We start from the raw sequence: 19,160 nt of genomic DNA, 5'->3' as shown, positions 1-19,160 counted from the left end.
GACAGATGCAACCTCTCCCATAGCACATCATGTCATAACACTTCAGGCGCAGTCCCGGCCTTTTAGCTACGCATTGCATTCTGGGACTTGTAGTTTTGTTTCTTTTAGTAATAAAACGCTAGCAAATAATGGCCGGACCGGCTGAATGCGTTACACAGATATCACGGAGAATAACATCACCAGCGTTGGTGCAAACACGACCAGAGTGGGGGTCCGGCTGCAGAAGCCACACGGGGTTGTTGTGTGGTTTTAGAAGTAAAGGGAATTAGAAGAAGGACTACTGCATGGCACGACAGTCTGCCGCCACACATGGAAAGCATGCTGACCGTAGGCATGGGCTGGGGTCTTAATGGAGATAGACTAACCCCGTACAGTAATTTCCCCCATTCAAAAGTGATTTCAGTTTTACCACCCCCAGGTGGGTGAAAGGAGGAGTCGGTGGTTCTGTGTGCACACATTTCACCAGCCGGTACCAAACCAACTGCTCTAGCGTGCTGGTAACATCAGCGTATCTCGGACAAATGGTTCCCGGGGCGGGGGTCAGGCATGGGGGGGGGGGTCGGAGTGGTGGGAGCAGGGAGAGAAAGTTTTGTTTTAGAAGGGCGAGGCATCGGTTAGTGTCCGGTTTTGGCGGTGGGCGCTGAAGGAGTGGAGTACCCCCTCGGTCCTGTGCGTATGGGCCAAGAAGGGGGGTGGTTGTTTTTTGAAGGGAGGGTGCGATTCTGAGGTGCTGTTTATTGATGAGTTTTAATACAAAGTGATAAACTTTACCTCAGAGTGATGGAAGAGAAACGTAACAAGCAACATTCACACACTCTAAAACTAACAATGTGTAAAAGAGAAGCCCAGAACTGGTGCATTGCATCACTGGTGACCTGGAGTCACCTGGAAGCCTTTCCAGAGCCACGTCTCAGCCCTGGGGTGTTCACCCCTTCCAAATATGTCCGTAGCTGGTGAGGGAAGTGACAAGCCCTCTCCACCAGCTGCGCTCCTCGCACGGCACCCCACTCGGCCACTCCCCCCCCAATAACACTTCACAACACTCAAACAGAAACAGGGATAAGCTACTACCAGGGGCTGGGGTGTGGGTTTAGCTCTGAACGTTGCATGGAAATACAAGTTTGAAATCGAGACAGATGCAACCTCTCCCATAGCACATCATGTCATAACACTTCAGGCGCAGTCCCGGCCTTTTAGCTACGCATTGCATTCTGGGACTTGTAGTTTTGTTTCTTTTAGTAATAAAACGCTAGCAAATAATGGCCGGACCGGCTGAATGCGTTACACAGATATCACGGAGAATAACATCACCCAGACACAGGGGAACCCCAACACCTGATCCAAGGGGCGCACTAAATACCTGGGAAAAATCAGTGCTGGACACCCAGACAGGAGAGGAACAGCCGGAGTACACCGGCGGTGGCGAAAGTAAAATGCAGGCGATACATCTTTGAAGAACAGGTGCCAGCGAAGCACACCAATGATCCGAGCCTCTGGGAGCGAGGGTCAGGGACATCCGCAGAAGTGCAGCTGCGCCACGAGGACAGCGGTGAGAGCGAGACAGACCTGCAAGCAGCCAGAGTGAGCCCCATCAAGATCTCCAGGGACGGTGCACCGGCCAAGGAAGCTCCAGGATGGCGAGAGAGGCCCTGCAGCCAGGAAGCAGACCACAGCGCTCTCCGTCTGGGAGGCTGTGTGCAAGTAAAGGGGCCGCGGGTCCCTGACGGAGTTCCAGATAATACGGGGTTCTGCTTGGTGCTACGAAACGCAGGTGAGGCCGGGGAGAGACAATAAGCCCAGGGCCCTGGGAGCTCTGGACATTCCTTGTGAAGGGCCAATTCCCGCCACATGTTCTTGTGCAGGTCCTTACCTCGGTATTCCTCTTCTTGGAACGTAGCACAGACAGGCGAGGAGGAAAGGAGTCCTGTAGCTCGTCTTCGGGACAAAAAAAAAATGGCGGCCTCAACAGAGCAGTCTCTCCGTCCGTCTCCAGGTTAGGGTTTCTAGCTTGCAAGCCATCACTGCAGAGTACAAACAAGTCAGGCACCACATAACGAAGGGACAGTGAATAAGATATTGGTACAAGGCGGAATAGAGCCCGGCAGCACAGGCGAGGATGAAGGGAGTCCTGCAGCTCGTCTTTGGGACAAAAAAAAAAATGGCGGACGCAAGCTTCCGTCTTTTTCGGAATGGGGGCGTGATTTTCTGTTTCTGAGTGACAGACAACGTCACGGTCTAAAGAACAGCAAAACTTACGCCCCCAAATTCGAAAAGGACGGGGCTAAATCGGAGTGACGCATCTCTCCTCCAATGGATGGCCTCTGTTTAGGAAGCCAGCCAATGGAGGAGAGACAGGGCAGGGAGGCGGGTTCTACAGCCCTACTAAGAAACATTAAATCTCCGACCCCAGACTGCGCAAGCGCAGCCTTTAGGTCCTCGACCTAAAAAGTTGGGCTCAAAAAGGCTCCTTGGGTTGTTACTTTCTTACGGAACACCACACTCAATTGTTTTTGGGTTGGAAGAAAAGGAGCCCATTTGTACTCTGAGTTCTGTTATGTAAAAATTAGCTAAACCATTGAGTTTTGGAATGTAGTCCTTTTTTATGTAGGATGTTCATCAGGAGGCCATGAGATACGGTATCAAAAGTCACCGACAAGTCCAAAAGGATAAGGGCGGCAGCTTTACCCTGGTCCACCATTAGTCGGATATTATCTAATACCGCTAGTAAAGTAACCTCATACGCTGGTGCAAGGTTTTGAGTATCACTCGGGTTCATGATTAATTAGAGACCTGTGATTTACTCGAGTACACTATTAAGTTCAGCCACTGAGTACATTTACAGATTGAGCATCAGCGGCGGTTTATTTCTGGTGGCACATTAGCATCAACATGAGCGCAATGTACGAACAAAGAGCTCTTAGTTACTAATCCTATCGGGTGCATGTGTTGTTTTTACTCGCAGTGTCAGCAGGACTGACACAAAGTGTTTCGACGTCTGACAAGGGTTTGCCAATGTCATAACCACAATAAGTTTATTGACACACCACATTAATATAACAACACTCGTGCACGCATTGAGCACTGATTATATGGTGGTGGACTCCTCTCTGCCTCAAGAGTTGATTTCTCATTTTCGCCCTATTTCTCCTTTTAGGAACATTTCCCCTGAAGAAGGGCTAAATGTAGCCCGAAATGCATTGGGACACACAATAAATTTAATTTGTTACATGTCATGAATGTAAGCATGCAAACATGATCCACATTGGGAAATCAAATATTTGAAAGAAAAAAAAAACATATTTGAATGAAGAAATTCAATATAGAATGAACCATGAAAACTGAGTACGGTTGGTTATTATAAACTAAGAGTAAAGAGTTTACCATCCTCCATTTGGAAGCCAGCAGTGCATTAAAGGTACGCTACCCTGTGGGGTGGGGGGGGGGTGCATTTCTCAAATATTGTTACAGGCTTCTGATCAGAAAGCGCTACCTTGGTGCGCATAAACAGTAGATAACAAGACTACAACTGCAAGATATTTTGTTCATAAATCATATACAAAAACAGAGTGTGAGCCAATCTCCAGTTAGTGTCATGATAAGTGATACTGACAAATTCTGCCTGGGTAGCTGCTATTTTGTTTCTTCAAAATAGTATGAGAGCTTATAACAAATCTAAAGGATGTGCATCTGTTAATGTAAAATTCACATAGCAATCAAGTTTAAGCCTTTACCTACTCAGTGTGTGACTCTAAAGCTTTAACAAAACAAGCACAAGTTTGTCTTCCAGACGAAGCTGTAGACTGTTACAAACGTGATATTTATTGCACTTCAATGACCCCAAAACCAACATAAAAATAAAATAATCTGCTTATTTATTTACTAATTAATTATTTATTTACTTATAACGTTTTATATGGCGCGAACAAGACCTTTGCAGGTACCAGAGCGCTTTACAATAATCAAGGCGGCATGTATAGAAATAAAGCCTCATCCAGGAGGGATAGGGTATGGGAGAATACCCTAGAGAGAAAACAAGAGGTTTCCAGGTGGACAACATCCCGTAGAACAACATAAGAGCATAGTCTGTATGCGTGCAGGCTACGGAATAAATCATGTCCTGGGGTATGGTTCATGTGATCTCCAGCATAAATTTGTTCATCAGTATCCTTTTAACTTCTTTCTCGAATGAAGCAGTTGAGCAATTCATTCTGATTTCAGGGGGAAGGGGGTACCAGATTCTCAGGACCATGCCTGAGAAGGTTCGGTTATAAGTTATCTTTTTTATAAAATGTTGGGTGGTTTCAGTAGTAAGTAGCTAGTCACTCTAGATGCTCTGCCACCACCAGACAGCTCTAGTTGTTGTGGTCATGCAGGCAATTTTCAAATGAATCCTTGTATTTCAGGTCAGGAATGACGTGACTGTTTCTTTTTGAGCCTGTAATGAGACTAGCAGCAGAGTTGAGAGGCCCTTAGTGGCTCCAGCTCAGCGCTGGGTAGATTTGTTTAACAATGTAATTCACAAGATATTCATGTAATCTCTCAATTTAGCTACACCGTGGAAACTGGTAACAATACAAACCTGGCGCTTGCTACGCACTTAGATACCAATGTCTGGGTCTGGTGTATTTTATCGTACTTTATTCATTCCATTTGGGGCTCATTCTTCATTGCACACTATGCTGTGGGGATAACACTAACACTGTACTTAGGGATAGCACTAACAAGGTTTTGACATCATTAAAATGTGGATCTTCACCTTAAAATTGGTCTGTTTTCTCTTGTACAGTTCTTGTAAAAATAAAATTATTGCAATTCTCATGATTTTTAAATTGCATTCATTTAAAAAGCGAAGTATAGATGCGGGTTACATTTCATTAGATAGTTTCTCATTTGCTTATCAGCTGTACCAAAAAGTAGAATTTCTTCCAATCTCAGTTTGTGTTTTGATCAAGAACTTGTTTCTGCAAATCACTGCTCTCTAAGTCACAGATTACATAATTAAACAATCTTTGAGACTCTCTGTACCAACTCACTCTCTGAGTCACAGAATACATAGTTAAATAATCTCAGCCCTTGGGAGCCAACTGATACAGTTTGTGTGGCTTCTCAACTTTAACTAATACCTTGGATAAAATGTGCTTCACATAGTACCGCAGATATATATAACTTGTACCATGCCAGACACTCATTAAGGAGAATGGATGTTACATGGTAATCAGCATAACATGGCAATGCTGAGTGTAAATGAAGTTTAGAGTACATTAGGGAGCAGGGAAGGCGTAGAATGAACACCAGGTGCCAGCAGAAACCTGAAGCAGTACACGAGGTAAAACACAACTCAAGGTTGGCACATTTACGAAATCCTGCAGAGATTAATTTGGCTACAAACTGCTGATATGCAATCTGAAACACTCCTATTAAAATGACTCAACCCCATGTGCAAATAAATCAATCATAAAGCGAAAACTAGGTAGGTACATCTCGGGTGAATACATGTAAGCCGCAAAAACATTTTGAAAACAAAATAATCAGAGGTTTTCGATGTCTAATTGTTTGTGTCAACGTCACACTAGCCTGAATATGTAAAGTTCTGTATACATCTGACATGAAAACAGTTCCCCAGATCCAGATACTTTTAGTGGGCTGGTGCAGTCTAGTGTGGCATTTGCACACTAACTTTTCATTAAAGTAAGAAGACAAATCAATTTAGACTGAATTCAGACAATTATTTATGATCAAAATCAACTAAGTAGTTGGACTGAAAATGGTGGTTGGATTGTAAATATAGTATATTTGCATGTAAACAAGTGTCAAATGATGCACAAAAAGCAAGGCACAACGCCCTACATTTGCAAGTGTTGGGCTTTTAATAATCATTACAGAGCAAAACTAGGTCAGGGCGTGGCTTATCTTTCTCCAACATGCACAGCACCCAAAATTAGTAACAGTCAACGCTGCGAACTTGAAATTCCAACTGCTCATTTATTGGAATGCACTATCACAACCCAATAACTCCTGCCCAAGTACTGCTTTTGAGTCTTGGTCTCTTAACACAAGAAAAGCGAACAAAAATCAACAAAAACATTAAGAGATTTGTAATTTTCTCAAAATCTCTGATTGATCAGTGCAAAGCGTTTCTGCAAATAAAAACTGCCAATCATATCGATTGTTCTTTCTAGGTCATAACAATTATTTAATGAGGCGGGCGGTGGCACGATTTTATTTTGAGTTTTTATACTGATGGACAAGAATGAACAAGAATTCTCCTTCCAGAACAGTTGGAGTGCACACCTTACAACATTAAACAGCGACTCCTAATCGCCACTTTAATCTATGTAATCAAAGTCCTCTGGAATTCCAAACGTTTTGTCGATTTTACTTTCTTCAAATCCAAACTTTCGCTTGGCCCACGATTTCACTGCAAATATATTATCTGTAAAGGTAAAAAATAATAATAAGGACCCGGCAATACATTTCCAAATATATAATTTGTTAATACAATTTGATAACTGTGTTGAATATACGATTACTAAACAATATACATGGAATAACTCATAATTCCATTTTAAGCAAAGCCATTTATCATTGTTGATATACTGACATGGCTCTCCTCTTCCCATTCATACAAGTTATCAAAACATTCATCAGTAGCCCCCTCATTGTGTCCAGGTCACAATAGATAAAATAGTGTGCACACACTTGCACCCCTTTCCCTATAACAAGACTAACCCTGGGACATAGACCTATGATGTGCAACGATAATCTGGCAAATTTGGAGGCTTTGACATGATCTTTGTTGTGGAGAGTAATCCTCGGTAGAAAGGCCTATGATGGGGTGAACCAAGACTATAGTCACAAGATAATGAAGTAGAAGGGATAGCTAAAGCTCTCCCTCCAATCTCAAACTTTTTCTATTAAAATGTAATAAATGTGCAACATACACAAGGGGTACCTTTCATTCAGCCACCACACTGACTGACGGTGTGGGTCACTGGTAATACTGTGTGGGATTCTCAAAGAAATTATCAACTACAACATGTTGAGGTGTCTGAAACAGAAGAAACAGTGTGTAAAAGGGAATTCAGTGATGGGCCTGTAAAACAGCTAAACCGTCTAGGCTCCCTAGAAGACAGCATCAGGCAGTAGTACAGCGTGTGAAATGTTGCACTGGCACAATAACGTCTTCATCTCTAGGTTTGGTTCATATGGGGTCATAGGAGGGGTAGACAGGACCCAGTCTCGCCTGAGGGCAGCTGCAACTCAGGATAAGAAAGTTTATTTCCGGGAAGGTTGGTGTGTTGTGTGTGTGGTCAGAAGTGAAGTTCAATTCTTGGTGAAATCGTGGGCCGGAAGAGGTGGAGCTTCCATGGATCAGGGCACACCCTCTGTGATCCAGTAACCCCAAAAAGGATGGATTTTCCTACTCACTCAGGCATAAGCATAAGTGCCTGGAGGGAGAAACACAAAAGTGGACATAGTACACACAAATGCAGGGAGGCTCTAAAGAGAACGCAAATTGGTGGTGGACCTCAAAATGAAAGATAAGGTTTGATGTATTTTTGACTCTTAGTTTATTGACTAAGAGAACAGTTTCAGGGCCCCAACACAAGGAAGTAATTATGTCAACATTTTTTAAATTTTCAATTCGTAAGTAACATGGAGTGATGGATAAGTACACGAGATGTAGAGGCTGATGAATCTCTGGATACAGATAAGTGGGATTTTTATTGCGAGTATGTAGAAATGAAAAATAGGCTTCAAAACATTGATCAAATAGTTTTTTGCTTGCTTTTCAGTTAGCAGACAGCAACATTTGTTAAGCTTAAGGAGCATTTGAGCTTTGTGAAGACAATGATGCTTAATCAAGAATAAACAAAATAAAAAATTGTGAAAGACAGAAAATAATAAAAAAATCTTTGGATTTATTTATTGAAAATGCTTTTGGAATTAATTTAAACAATAGAACGTAATAATCCCACAACTTCGCAAGTGGATCAGCACAGTATGATGTGGTCTGTGACAAATTAAATTACAGCTAGTATCAGACACAGGAACTCGCCAAGCACCGAATAAACTACAACATGTAATAAATGTAGGTGCAATTACACAAAGATGTGCCACGTACAAAACAAAAATTGAGTTTACTCTGGTAAGACTGTGGCAACACATTTAGTGTCAATGTATATACACAGTGGACTGTAGGATTTGCATTTACATGGGTCTTCCTCAGGCTTGAGGATTGTTGTATGATCTGCTCTTGTCATGCTATTGGTCACACACTGCCCCTGTAAGAAGCAGTTAAATAGTATCGGCAGCTGTTTGAACAGGATGTTCTTTAACCCGTTGGCTGCTGCCGTCGGCCAATGGTCGTCGCGTGCACTACCTTGGTAGTGCTGCGCACATCTGTTGGCTGATGCTGCCCCACCCGTTTTTCGAACGTGCAGCACTGGAGCTGAACGTTCGACGCAGCCAATGAGTTAATGACTGGTAATATTCTGAGGTGTACACATCTGGGCATGGAGCTTTATTGGATTCAAGTTGGGAGTGACAGTCTACATTTCATCCTTCCAATTCACTCTGGCTAGTTCTGTCGCTGTGTGTTGGGTAGTCCACAAATATCAGTCTCTTTAAAATATTTGCTCTGTGTAAAATATGTGGTAGAATTCTTGGAACAGCTCTACTGCTCAGAACCTTTGCTTCTACAAACTGACCTAAGTACAGTTTGTTCTGCTCTGTTCTCCATCTCTTTGCAAGAGTTTCTCAGCTTTGTTGCCCTTCTTGTAGAAGTGTTGCCTAAGCCTTAGCATTGCCAATTCCCGCCCAGTTGTTTTGGAGAAGATTAATCTCCCCTCTAATTTTAGCAATTTGCCTCATTGTTTGTTAGGAGCTATCTTTTTTAACTTGCTGCTTCCAGTTCAACAAACACGCTCAGATGATCTTCCAACAGTCCCCTTTGCGTCTTTTAGCTCTTTCTGCTAAAGTTATAAATGTTACCCATAGCATTGCCTAAAAGTCTTCCTAAGTATTGGCAAGATAAATGCCTCCTGTCCTGTTACTGTAAGAAAAGTTAGTGATTCAATCTGTTAGCTCTTGTTTATATAGGGAATTCTTGAGGAGCTTGGCTTGGAGCCTCCAATAATGTAGGTGGGCCTCCACAGGAGCACAAGCTTGCAGATTCACCAGCAATTTAACAGCAGTGCTCCCACCACTCTTCTGTGACACTTTTGTATTCCATCAAGTCTGCTCAGGCTACACAGTACCTTCCACCACTGTGTCAAGTTGGCCTCTGTCAACTTCCACCCATGACTGTAAAGCAGCAGGCTCAACCAAAGCCTGTCCTTACTTTACCACTGGGGCCTCTACCAACTCCATGCCCTTCAATTATTGACAAATGATACACAGATGATGGACAGAATGCAGAGCAAATCAAACATTCACCCCAAGTCAAGAGATCTGGGTTAAATCCATCGTTTTTTGCTCACAATGCAACCCCAATTCAGACCCAGCCATATGCACATCAGTCTTGACCCTGTGCCTCATGGGAGCAGTCCAGTCCGAACTGACAAGCCAGGTCTTCCCTGGACCGGAAACAAGCATCCTGGGACCGGTTTCGGGGCATCAACCCTCATCAGCCAGGGTAGCTTGAATCCAGTGGCACAGTGAGCCCAGGACCCAAGTCTGGGAATACCCGGCGCACTTAGGGCGAGAAAACAAAAGACACATAGATGATTAACGGAATACAGAGCAAATCAAACATTCACCCCCAGTCAAGAGATCTGGGTTAAATCCATCGTTCTTTTGCTCAACTTGCCACCCCAATTCAGACCCAGCAATATGAAAATCAGTCTTGACCCTGTGCCTCATGGAACAGTAAAGCCCGAACTGCCAAGCCAGGTCCTCCTTGGACTGGAAACAAGCATCCTGGGACTGGTTTCAGGGCATCACCCCTCATCAGCCAGGCTAGCTTGAATCCAGTGGCACAATTCAATTCAACTGTTGACACCATCATAGCATTCAAAGCTCTTTGAGCCATCTTGCCCATGCAACTTCAGAGGAGTGACCGGCAGTAGTGATCAGATCTGCTTGTCTCTCTATTGCCTCAGATCTTCAGCCATGGAGGACATGGAATGACAATCCATGTGTAGGCAAAGGAGAAGGGTTGCACGATTAGAAAACTAACAGGAGATTAGGTGCCAACCTCCAATGCTGCCACCATCTTGGATGGAAATCCCTTTTCTAGATTTTTGACAAAAATGAATACTTAGTGGAAAAGTATGCAAACGCCACACCCAAGTCAGAAACAAATGTGCTGACAGAACTACAACAAACATTACAAATTGCACACAAAACACAAGATCCACTTCTGCCTTCTGTATGTATACACTCCCCATCACATGCACACCCACTCACGCTACAGACTCTCACCTCAAACTTCCCAACCCAAGACACGCCCAATTCTTGGACAAAAGTTCAGTAATTCTAACATTCATTCACTCACTCACTTCTTTTCAGTGCTTGAAATGAAAAAATAAAAGTGCAGGTACTCTGAACAAGTGTACCTGCTTGTTTCTGAGAAGTGTTGGTACTCTCCAATGAAACGTACTACGTCGCTCTTGAGAAGTGCTGGTACTTTCCCATTGAAAATAAAATAGTGCCTGTACTCGGTACCGGCCCATTTAAAGCACTGTTTATTTTTATCTCTATTATTGCATTCCTTTAGCAGGGACTATTCTATTGTTTAACAAGCGCCCAGAAAAAATGTTAAAACATGTTTACATGCTTTAAAGAATATTCAAATCATTGAAACGAGAACCATTAGCACCCTGACGATATCACCTAAAGACCAAAAAAACTGATCCATCATTTTTGACTATTCCATCACCTTCAGTAGAAAATATCAAGACACTTGGCTCTTTAGCTTTGGCTTTCTGGAACTTTTTAGATGCAGTTTTTAAAGGAATTTGGCATTTGTTTACATATTTATAACCACATCTCACTCATTTGCATTTTCACCATGTCTTTGGCCATGCCCCGTACCCACTGGATTGGATTCTGCTTTTATAGATGTTTGATCAAAGTGAGGTGCGCTGGGTAACATGCAAGCTAACATACCTCACACACAGCCAGGCCCCTTTTTAGGTCTCGGCCTGGCGAAAAGCAGGGCATAAACTACTCTGCCATGCAGCTCTGCCATGCAGAGGACTTTTGGAATCGATACGATTCCAGCATGCACGCGGGGAGACAAACAAGAGAAAAGATGTGCACGCGGGGATTGGATGCTTTACTGGCAGCATGATACACTGGGGACTTTTTTTCTTCTGATGTTAAAGAATATAGCAAACGCATCCAAGAAGAAAACAATTACTTAAGAAAAGCGTGTCCTCTTACCAGTGTTCGTGAAAGCAAAGTATGCGTTTGCCAAAGTCAAACTCACTCTCTACTACTCACTCTCTACAACTCTCTTCTACTCAGTCTATACTACTCACGCTCTACTACTGACTCTCTACTACTTTCTACTACTCACACTCTACTACTCACACACAAGTCTAAATACATTAGACCCTAACCCCCTAAGTATAAATCACAATAGGGGCGTAAATCGCACAGTGAAGTATAATCTCACTAACACAAACCTAAAATAATCAAACCAACCTCCTATTCATAAACCACATTTTAGAGGTATCAAATAGGGTGCGTAAAACATACTATACACAATACATTTCCTAGCACCAAAAGCATAGTTAGCACATAAATCACATTAGGGCCTGGCGCCCTATAAATGTAACAATCCCCCTGGCCAACTGGCCATCTCAAAAGGGGGCTCAAATGCTCTATGTCCACAAAGTCAGGGCTGCTGCCTGGGCAGCGAAGGTCAAGGGTGCTCGACTGCGCAAAACCTAAACGTTGCAGCTGCCCACTACTTGCTGGGCAGCTGAGAACCATAACATGGGGGCCTAAACGATGCAGCTGGCACTAATTGCTGCGCAGCTGGGGAAGGCCTGGCACCTCTGTGCCACTTCTGTCCCTCTCAGGGACTCTCACAAGAATTGCCCCTAAACGGTGCAGCTGCCCACTACTTGCTGGGCAGCTGTGGAGTAGAAATGCGGCATGGGTTCTCACTGGCCCTTTTTAACAAACATGCACCAAACTTTGGACCCACACGGGGTTCTGAAAGTAAATGATGCACTCAAAACACTGTGGAGCGCACTGGCGCTGTAAATAGAGAGTAGGCTAGGGCTGGAGCCATCTAGGCTCTGAAAACAACTATGTCCCCCTAATAAAGCATGGGCCCCTCTGGGCCTGGGCAAAACTGATCGCCAAATGTTGGGAGCCATCAGTCTCTTACAATAAACATGCCATCACTGTTGCAGCGGGCTGCAACTGCGGCGCCGCTGTACAGATCAGCTTCACTCTGGGGGGGTACTAGCGGAATGCCCACGGGCTCCGCTGGCCCTTTAAACACCTGTGTTTAATATTGGAGTGGCCCTCTGCAGCCACGGGGCTGCTTTGACCGGGTGCCTCTGCCCGATACTATTTGCTGTGAGCCCCACTCACCTGGGCTCTTCTCTCCGCCGGTGCCGTCTCCTCTCTGAGGACAGCGGCGAGACTCTGACTCCGGGGCTCCCCTCACTCCTGGGAGCCCCGCCACAAAATGCGTCGCACCAGGATGGGGAGCCTCTTCACCCGTTCCACCGTCTCAGGACCGGGACTTGGAAAATGGAGCCCGCAAGGCTCTGCGCAGCTTCTCCCCGACCGGGGGGAAGCGGAAGTGGAGCCCGGGAGGCTCCGGCTTGCGTTGTCGGCCCCGCCCACAATCAGGCAGCAGGCCGGACTTCGGCTTCCGGTGCTCCTCCCGGGCTGCGGCAGTGAAACGCGGGGTGGGCACTCGCTTTAGAGATAAAATAAAGAAGCGGCCATAATCGGGGTGGGCACCCCAAATGGAATATAAAAAAACAAGCGGACACAATGCAGGGTGGGCACCTGCAAGTTAATACCAAAATAAGTGGGGTGGGCACCGCAATGCTCACAGGGAGGAGGGAACCCCGAGGTAGGGGGAATCCCTTTTTAGCAGCAGCACGCAGTCCAACGCTGCAGGGAGAAGGCAAAGCACTCCCAGGGTGCCCCAGTAGCATAAGAAGCCCTAGAATTAAAGCAGGGCAGAAGGGTCCCAAGAAGTCCTCCAGGCATGCCGGGGCAGGGCAGGGCCCAGGGAGGCAAGCCTTCCCCTGGGCCCCAGCAGCAGCACACTCCTGGTAGATTCAAGTCACAATCAAGAAGATTTACTTGGGTCACAGCCCCTTATTTATACAGCGTTTTCCCTTTGTGACACAGCACAGGGCTAGGTGGGAACCAGATACAACTGGTTCAGGAGCACTTGAGCACTTTGTTTTGCTCAGCTCCTCTCCTCTATTCACAGGCCAGGCCAGGGACATCAGACACACCCCAGGGGGTGGAGCCAGTATTGTAGAGGGGAGGCCCAGTCCTATTCAGGTCCCAGGTGAAACTCCTCCCTCCCATCTGCATGCAGATCTCCCTATTCACCACCGGGTAGACCCATCCTGGCTACTTGACACAAGCACACCAACCAGCCCCTTTCAATCACAAGCCAGACATATGATTCACATCAGGCAGGCAGACACTGCACACAGAAATGCCAACTTCTAAAAGTGGCACTTCTCCACTAGACACAATAAATCTGCGCACACTGTTGCGCAGCATTTAATCTCACGAGTTCGCACATGCCAAACTCGCCCCTGCACTCCTCTCACATCAGGAATTACCATGGACACACATATTCCCCCATGCATTCCTATGGGAGGGCAGGCCAATCTCGCCACACGCACTCAAAGAGCGCATGCACTTTACACTGGCCTACAGTGCCAAAGTGCACAGAGACCAGAAATCACTTAAATTATGTCATATTAAAAGGCAAAAAGTTCAGGGGTGAACCTGCCAAAAGGGCCAAGTCCAACATATATATATATATAACCCCTTTTTTCTTTCAAGAAGGGTTGCAGTCTTCGGGATACTCTGATTAACACCTGCCCCAGAGAGACAATATCCCTAGGCCCACCATCTGTAACTGATGCCTGGGGCCTACCAAAAGTATTGGGACACTACCTTTGTTCCAATTGCAGTATTTGGCATTTAACGTCACATACAAAATCTCTGAACCTTGAACCAAACAAAGTATGGACACAGAGAGCTCATACCAACTGCAATTCCACTAACGTGGGTTATCTGATAACCTGCCCCTGTGGGTTAAGATATGTTGGCATGACTACTTGCATAGTCAAACTACGAATATACGAAGATCGCAGTAACATCAGATGTGGTCATGTTACTACTAAATCGAGTTAACATTGTTTACAGAAAAATCACACGACTAATGATCTGTGGTGGACCGTGATTGAACAGGTCATCACGAAGAGAAATACCCAAAAGATCCTATTTGAAAAAGAGCAGAGATGGGTGTATCGCCTTGGGACATACACAGATGGATTAAACAATAGTATTCCTTGGGCCACTGTTTTAAAAGTCTGGCTGCCGGTGAACTCTCTAGTCTTTTAGTACCTGACAACTACCTCTAGTTACAAGTCCTACTACTATTACTTCTATTTTGAATCTACTGTATAGTGCCCCTGCATTTCTTTGGGGGTGGGCAGTCCTAACTATATGCTATTTCCCTTTAAATTAATTACATAATAACTTTTCGTTAGGGGGTATTTTGGTTTATCTTTATTCCCCTTCATGCTTATTTAATGCATGTCATAATGTTGCCAAAATTGTTACAAAATCTGTATCGTTAGAGCGGCAGACCCTGATGCAGAGGTCTGGCCCGGGACCAGGGTTCAATTCCCGCCTCGGCGGCTCTTGGACTCAATTTCCCCGGACCTTATTATTCTCACCTCGGTGCCTAGTCTAATCATGGGTCCCACTCTGTGACTCTGGGCAATAGCTTGCTTAATCTCCACAACGGCCCCAGCAGCGCTTGGATGCCTGGCTTCACCGTGGGGGTGCCCATGAGTGGACATTTCACAGGAAAGCCAGGATGGGTTCCACAGCGGTATGAATACAGCGCTACGAGACCTCTGGGTAGAAGTGCGCTATATAAATACAAACACAAAATCTTTATTTTAGCCCAAATTCTTTATTTTAGCTGATACCTGCCATCAGTTGGTCATTGCATTGGGACTGTCTTCGCCACTCATTCTACATTATACGATGAGCTGCCGCCTTCGTTTTGTATTAAACGAGGAGCCATTCCTTTACGGTGCTCCTCGCTCACAACTATGGAAACCATCATTTACGCTCATGTCTGTATTTGCTAGTCATCGTGTTTGTTTCAGCAGCACTAATAGGAGGGGGTACAGCGTTGAGTTAGTTTGGAGCCTCTGATAGGCTCGCGACATAGCTGGCAGGTTACAGCTTCCTGTTTGTGACCGGTCCTTCCACCTTAGTGTGGAAGTTACCCATATGCCATTAGCTTCTCGAGATAACACCTCCGCGTGACGTCACTGCCAGGTTCCGTGTCAGCTAAGCGTCAACGCCTCTGAACAAGTTTATTAACACGGACCTCCCACACATGACTATCGTCGGGTCCGGTAATATGAGGTAATACGTAGGTTCCTAACGGGTGCTGAACAGTGTGGGCGTGAGTAGATCGACCTCCAGCTAAGTACTATCATTAGTTACTATGTTCGTTTTGATCCTCACTCGCTTATCTTTGGATTTACTATTCTCCTTAGGGTGTGCTGAGTCACTTTCACCCCCTCCCGTGACCCATGGCGCTTTGACAGATTGTACCATTTGTAAGATTGCTGAGCCACTACAGCCCTTTGTTATTGCCCAAAAAGCACTTTTATGTGTGTTTGTTTTTATTACTTTTAGTCCACTTTTACTTGTTATACCTAATGGGCATTGAGACACCTCTAGATTTATTCTGTGTTCAGACTATCACGCTATCTATGAGAGAAGTAGGACTGTTGCCCTGCGCTCTTGGCTCATGATGTTTCTTAGCTGCGAGTATTATATGTGCACAAGCTCACATCTAGTGGCACGTGTCCTTGCTATCGTTAAAAGTGCACTCGAAGAGCACTTATAGCATGTGTATTAGAAGGATGACAACAGATAGGCACGTACTGAAATATCTCCTTTTTTTGTTCTTTCTGTTTAGATGTTTGTCCTGTTCAAATTAGAAGTAAACTCAGTTCCTCTCTAACTTTGATGGAATCTTAATTTCGTTTTAACATTTTTAACACTAGTAATCTCTGGTTAAGGTGGGCCTTAGTGCGCCCATACTACTGAGGTTCATCATTACACTTTTTGGTCCTGACGAATGCCTGAGTAACCGCGCACACATAGGCAGAAACATGTTGACCACACTCCTAGGATGAATCAGAACTTTTAATTTAGTCATCATCCTACACTTTGTTTTTATCTATGTCCAATTGGCAAAACCAATTAAATATTTCTTTTTGACACAATTTGGAAATTTTTTAAATCCACTCAAATCACTTTTCACTATCACAAAACCAGCTCCGCATTAAACTGGCATTGCAGCACACTAGGGTGGCATTCGGCCACTCCTGATAGGGCCTGATGATGAAGCATGTCACCAACTACGTTGGTGAGTGAGGGCTTTTTGAAATACCTAAATTAGTTTTCTTCACAGGGAACATACAACTGTGTTTATTAATTACATGCTTGCTCTTTCGATTTCCTAGATATAACACTCCTTTGTTGATTGTTTGATTGATCCCGAGGGGAGCTAGGAGTGTTTACCTATTTCACCTTCCTCTCTTGTTGTTACAAGTATATATATATATATATATATATATATATATATATATATATACACACACACACATACATACATATATAAACATATGAAGCCGACAAGCGAATAAAACATTTGAGCACCGCAACTTTTGGTCCGTGCATTTGTGTTCCTGGCGCATGCTGTGGCGAGCTGTGGCGCACCGGAAAACTTTGGTTTGAAATATAAACATATATATACATCTACATATCTATATAAATATAAAAGCATGCATACATATATATATATACATGCATACATATGCCTGTTATGTACATGAAAGTTTGAAAAACACTAATAAAAGCAAAGCTAAAAAGCCACCTAATTACCTACAGAATTGGTTTAACTTAAACGAGGGCGAGACCTATTGCATTTTAAATGCTTGTTCTTCTCCATGGGTCAGATGCCTCATCAAATCCTTCTATTCTTTATTATGAAATAAAACTGCTTCCTTTGTGCTCAGCAAATCTTACCACAGAACCCCAACCACATTTCAGTTACAAATCTTTCAGTTTCCAGCCCACTGATCTCCTGTTATCCAAGTTTTATTGGGGGCAGGGGGACGCTGACACCATGTCTCACCTGGGTCAAAGGGTAACAAGCATCTCGGAGCAGAGGGCCAGTCAGGGGCAAAACCCTAAGCTGCTTCAGCGATTCTGTTGCACCATCAGTTTGCTTTTCACGCTCTGCCTGGATACTGAGATACAGAGTTGCTGTTGCATGCTTATTTCTTGGTTCTTTGCTACCGACTAGATGCACTGAGAAGTGAAGCATATTCCCACTGTAGATGCATGTTAGGGGACCTGGTTCGTTCCAGTGTCTTTGCTTAGGTTGCAGTGAAGAACATGGTTTGTTCCAGTGTCTTAGTTGGGGTTGCAATGTTAAGCAGTGCTTGGCTCTTTCTGTGGGTGTTCTGCATCACAGTTTTAGCCGGACGAGGCTGTCCAATTTGACACCTCTTCTGCGACTGAGCCTTCCTCTCTCTCTCAGTGCAGGGGTTCACTACATAGGAGAATGCAAAAGAGCTGGAGAGCAAGGGACTCACTGGAAGAAAAAGTACAGGAGGCCAGCATCTCCCAGTGTTAGGGTTAGGGCCCACTCTTCCCCAAAGCACAAATATAATGCACTGCCAGTCTCTCTTGGCCGCCCACAGGGGATTACTGTCGCTACTTGTGGCAGGCGCCTAAAGTGGAGTAAGTTTATGTGCAATACCGATAAACTATCCACAATAGACGAAGTGGTTAAGGGCATGCAAGCTGAAATTGGCTCTATTAATCTGACCATAGCTGCAGATAAGGTCACCGCTGTTTTTGAAGCTGCTATAAAAACTATTGGGGACCTCTTTTGGGTACAATTGCCAGTAGGGAAGCAGAAACCCAAACCAAAAGGCTCACATGATTGGTATTCGGCAAATTGCAGGAAGGCCAAATCACGCCTAATAGAGGCAGTTAAAGGGAAGTCTCTCCCTCTAATCCAAATTGCCAGAAGAGACCACAAAAAGGCTTTACTGGTAGCAAAAAGGGAGTGGGAGGATAACTATTGGCTAACCCTTAAGGAAGCCAGCACGAAAAAAGACTCTAAATCCTTCTGGGACACCATACGGGCGCGGAACAGACCGGATATTGACCTCGTAACCTGCAATATTCCGGGTCATGTATGGGAGGTTCATTTTTCCAAACTGTATTCTTGCCATGACGATATGAATGGAAGAGGGTCTGTCCATTCCTCTCTTCATGATGACTACTCCCTTTTCCCTGGCGATCCCGATTTTACACTGAAGGAAGTAGAGTATGCTATTAACTCCATCATTCCACAAAAAGCTGCAGGACCAGATGGCATCCCTGGGGATCTGCTAAAAGCTGATGGTGCTAATTGGGGCAAATCAATCCACTCCCTCCTCCTTGCCATCTGTAGGGGTGCCCCCATTCCTGTCTCTTGGAAGGGGGCAGAGGTGGTTCCCATCCACAAGAAAGGCCCTAGGGATGATCCGTCCAATTATAGGCCGATTAGCTTACTGGATGTAAGCCAAAAAGTTGTCGGTAAAGTCATTCTACTCAGGATACTCAACTGGGTGGATGAAAACAAAATACTTACCGATTTTCAGGCCGGCTTTAGAGTAGGCACTGGAACGATAGAGCAGGCCTTTAGGCTTATGATGATCCACTGGAAGGTGGTAGTGATAGGCAAGGGCAGTCTTTATCTCGCATTCATCGATTTAAAGACTGCCTTTGACCTCGTTCCCAGGGACTCGTTATGGAGGGTTCTGGCCAATATGGGGCTCCCACAGTACTTATTGTCCCTATTAGTTAGGCTCCATCAAGACAGCTTTGCCCAAATCAGG

General features: G+C 44.7%; 1 protein-coding gene across 1 annotated transcript in view; it reads right to left on the bottom strand.

Moving 5' to 3' along the window:
- Nucleotides 1–5,962: 5,962 nt before the first annotated feature.
- MND1 (meiotic nuclear divisions 1) overlaps nt 5,963–19,160 on the bottom strand; it is a 387,648-nt gene continuing 374,450 nt past the window's right edge. The window contains exon 8 of the mRNA XM_078676946.1: nt 5,963–6,433. Within this exon, the coding sequence (XP_078533072.1) occupies nt 6,327–6,433 (107 nt within the window). The 3' untranslated portion in view covers nt 5,963–6,326. The remainder of the gene's footprint in view (nt 6,434–19,160) is intronic.

This window comes from Lissotriton helveticus, chromosome 2_1 (assembly GCF_964261635.1).
Source record: "Lissotriton helveticus chromosome 2_1, aLisHel1.1, whole genome shotgun sequence".
Taxonomy (NCBI): domain Eukaryota; kingdom Metazoa; phylum Chordata; class Amphibia; order Caudata; family Salamandridae; genus Lissotriton; species Lissotriton helveticus.
The sequence above is the reverse complement of the archived record's forward strand: the minus strand, read 5'-3'. Positions and strand labels throughout refer to the sequence as shown.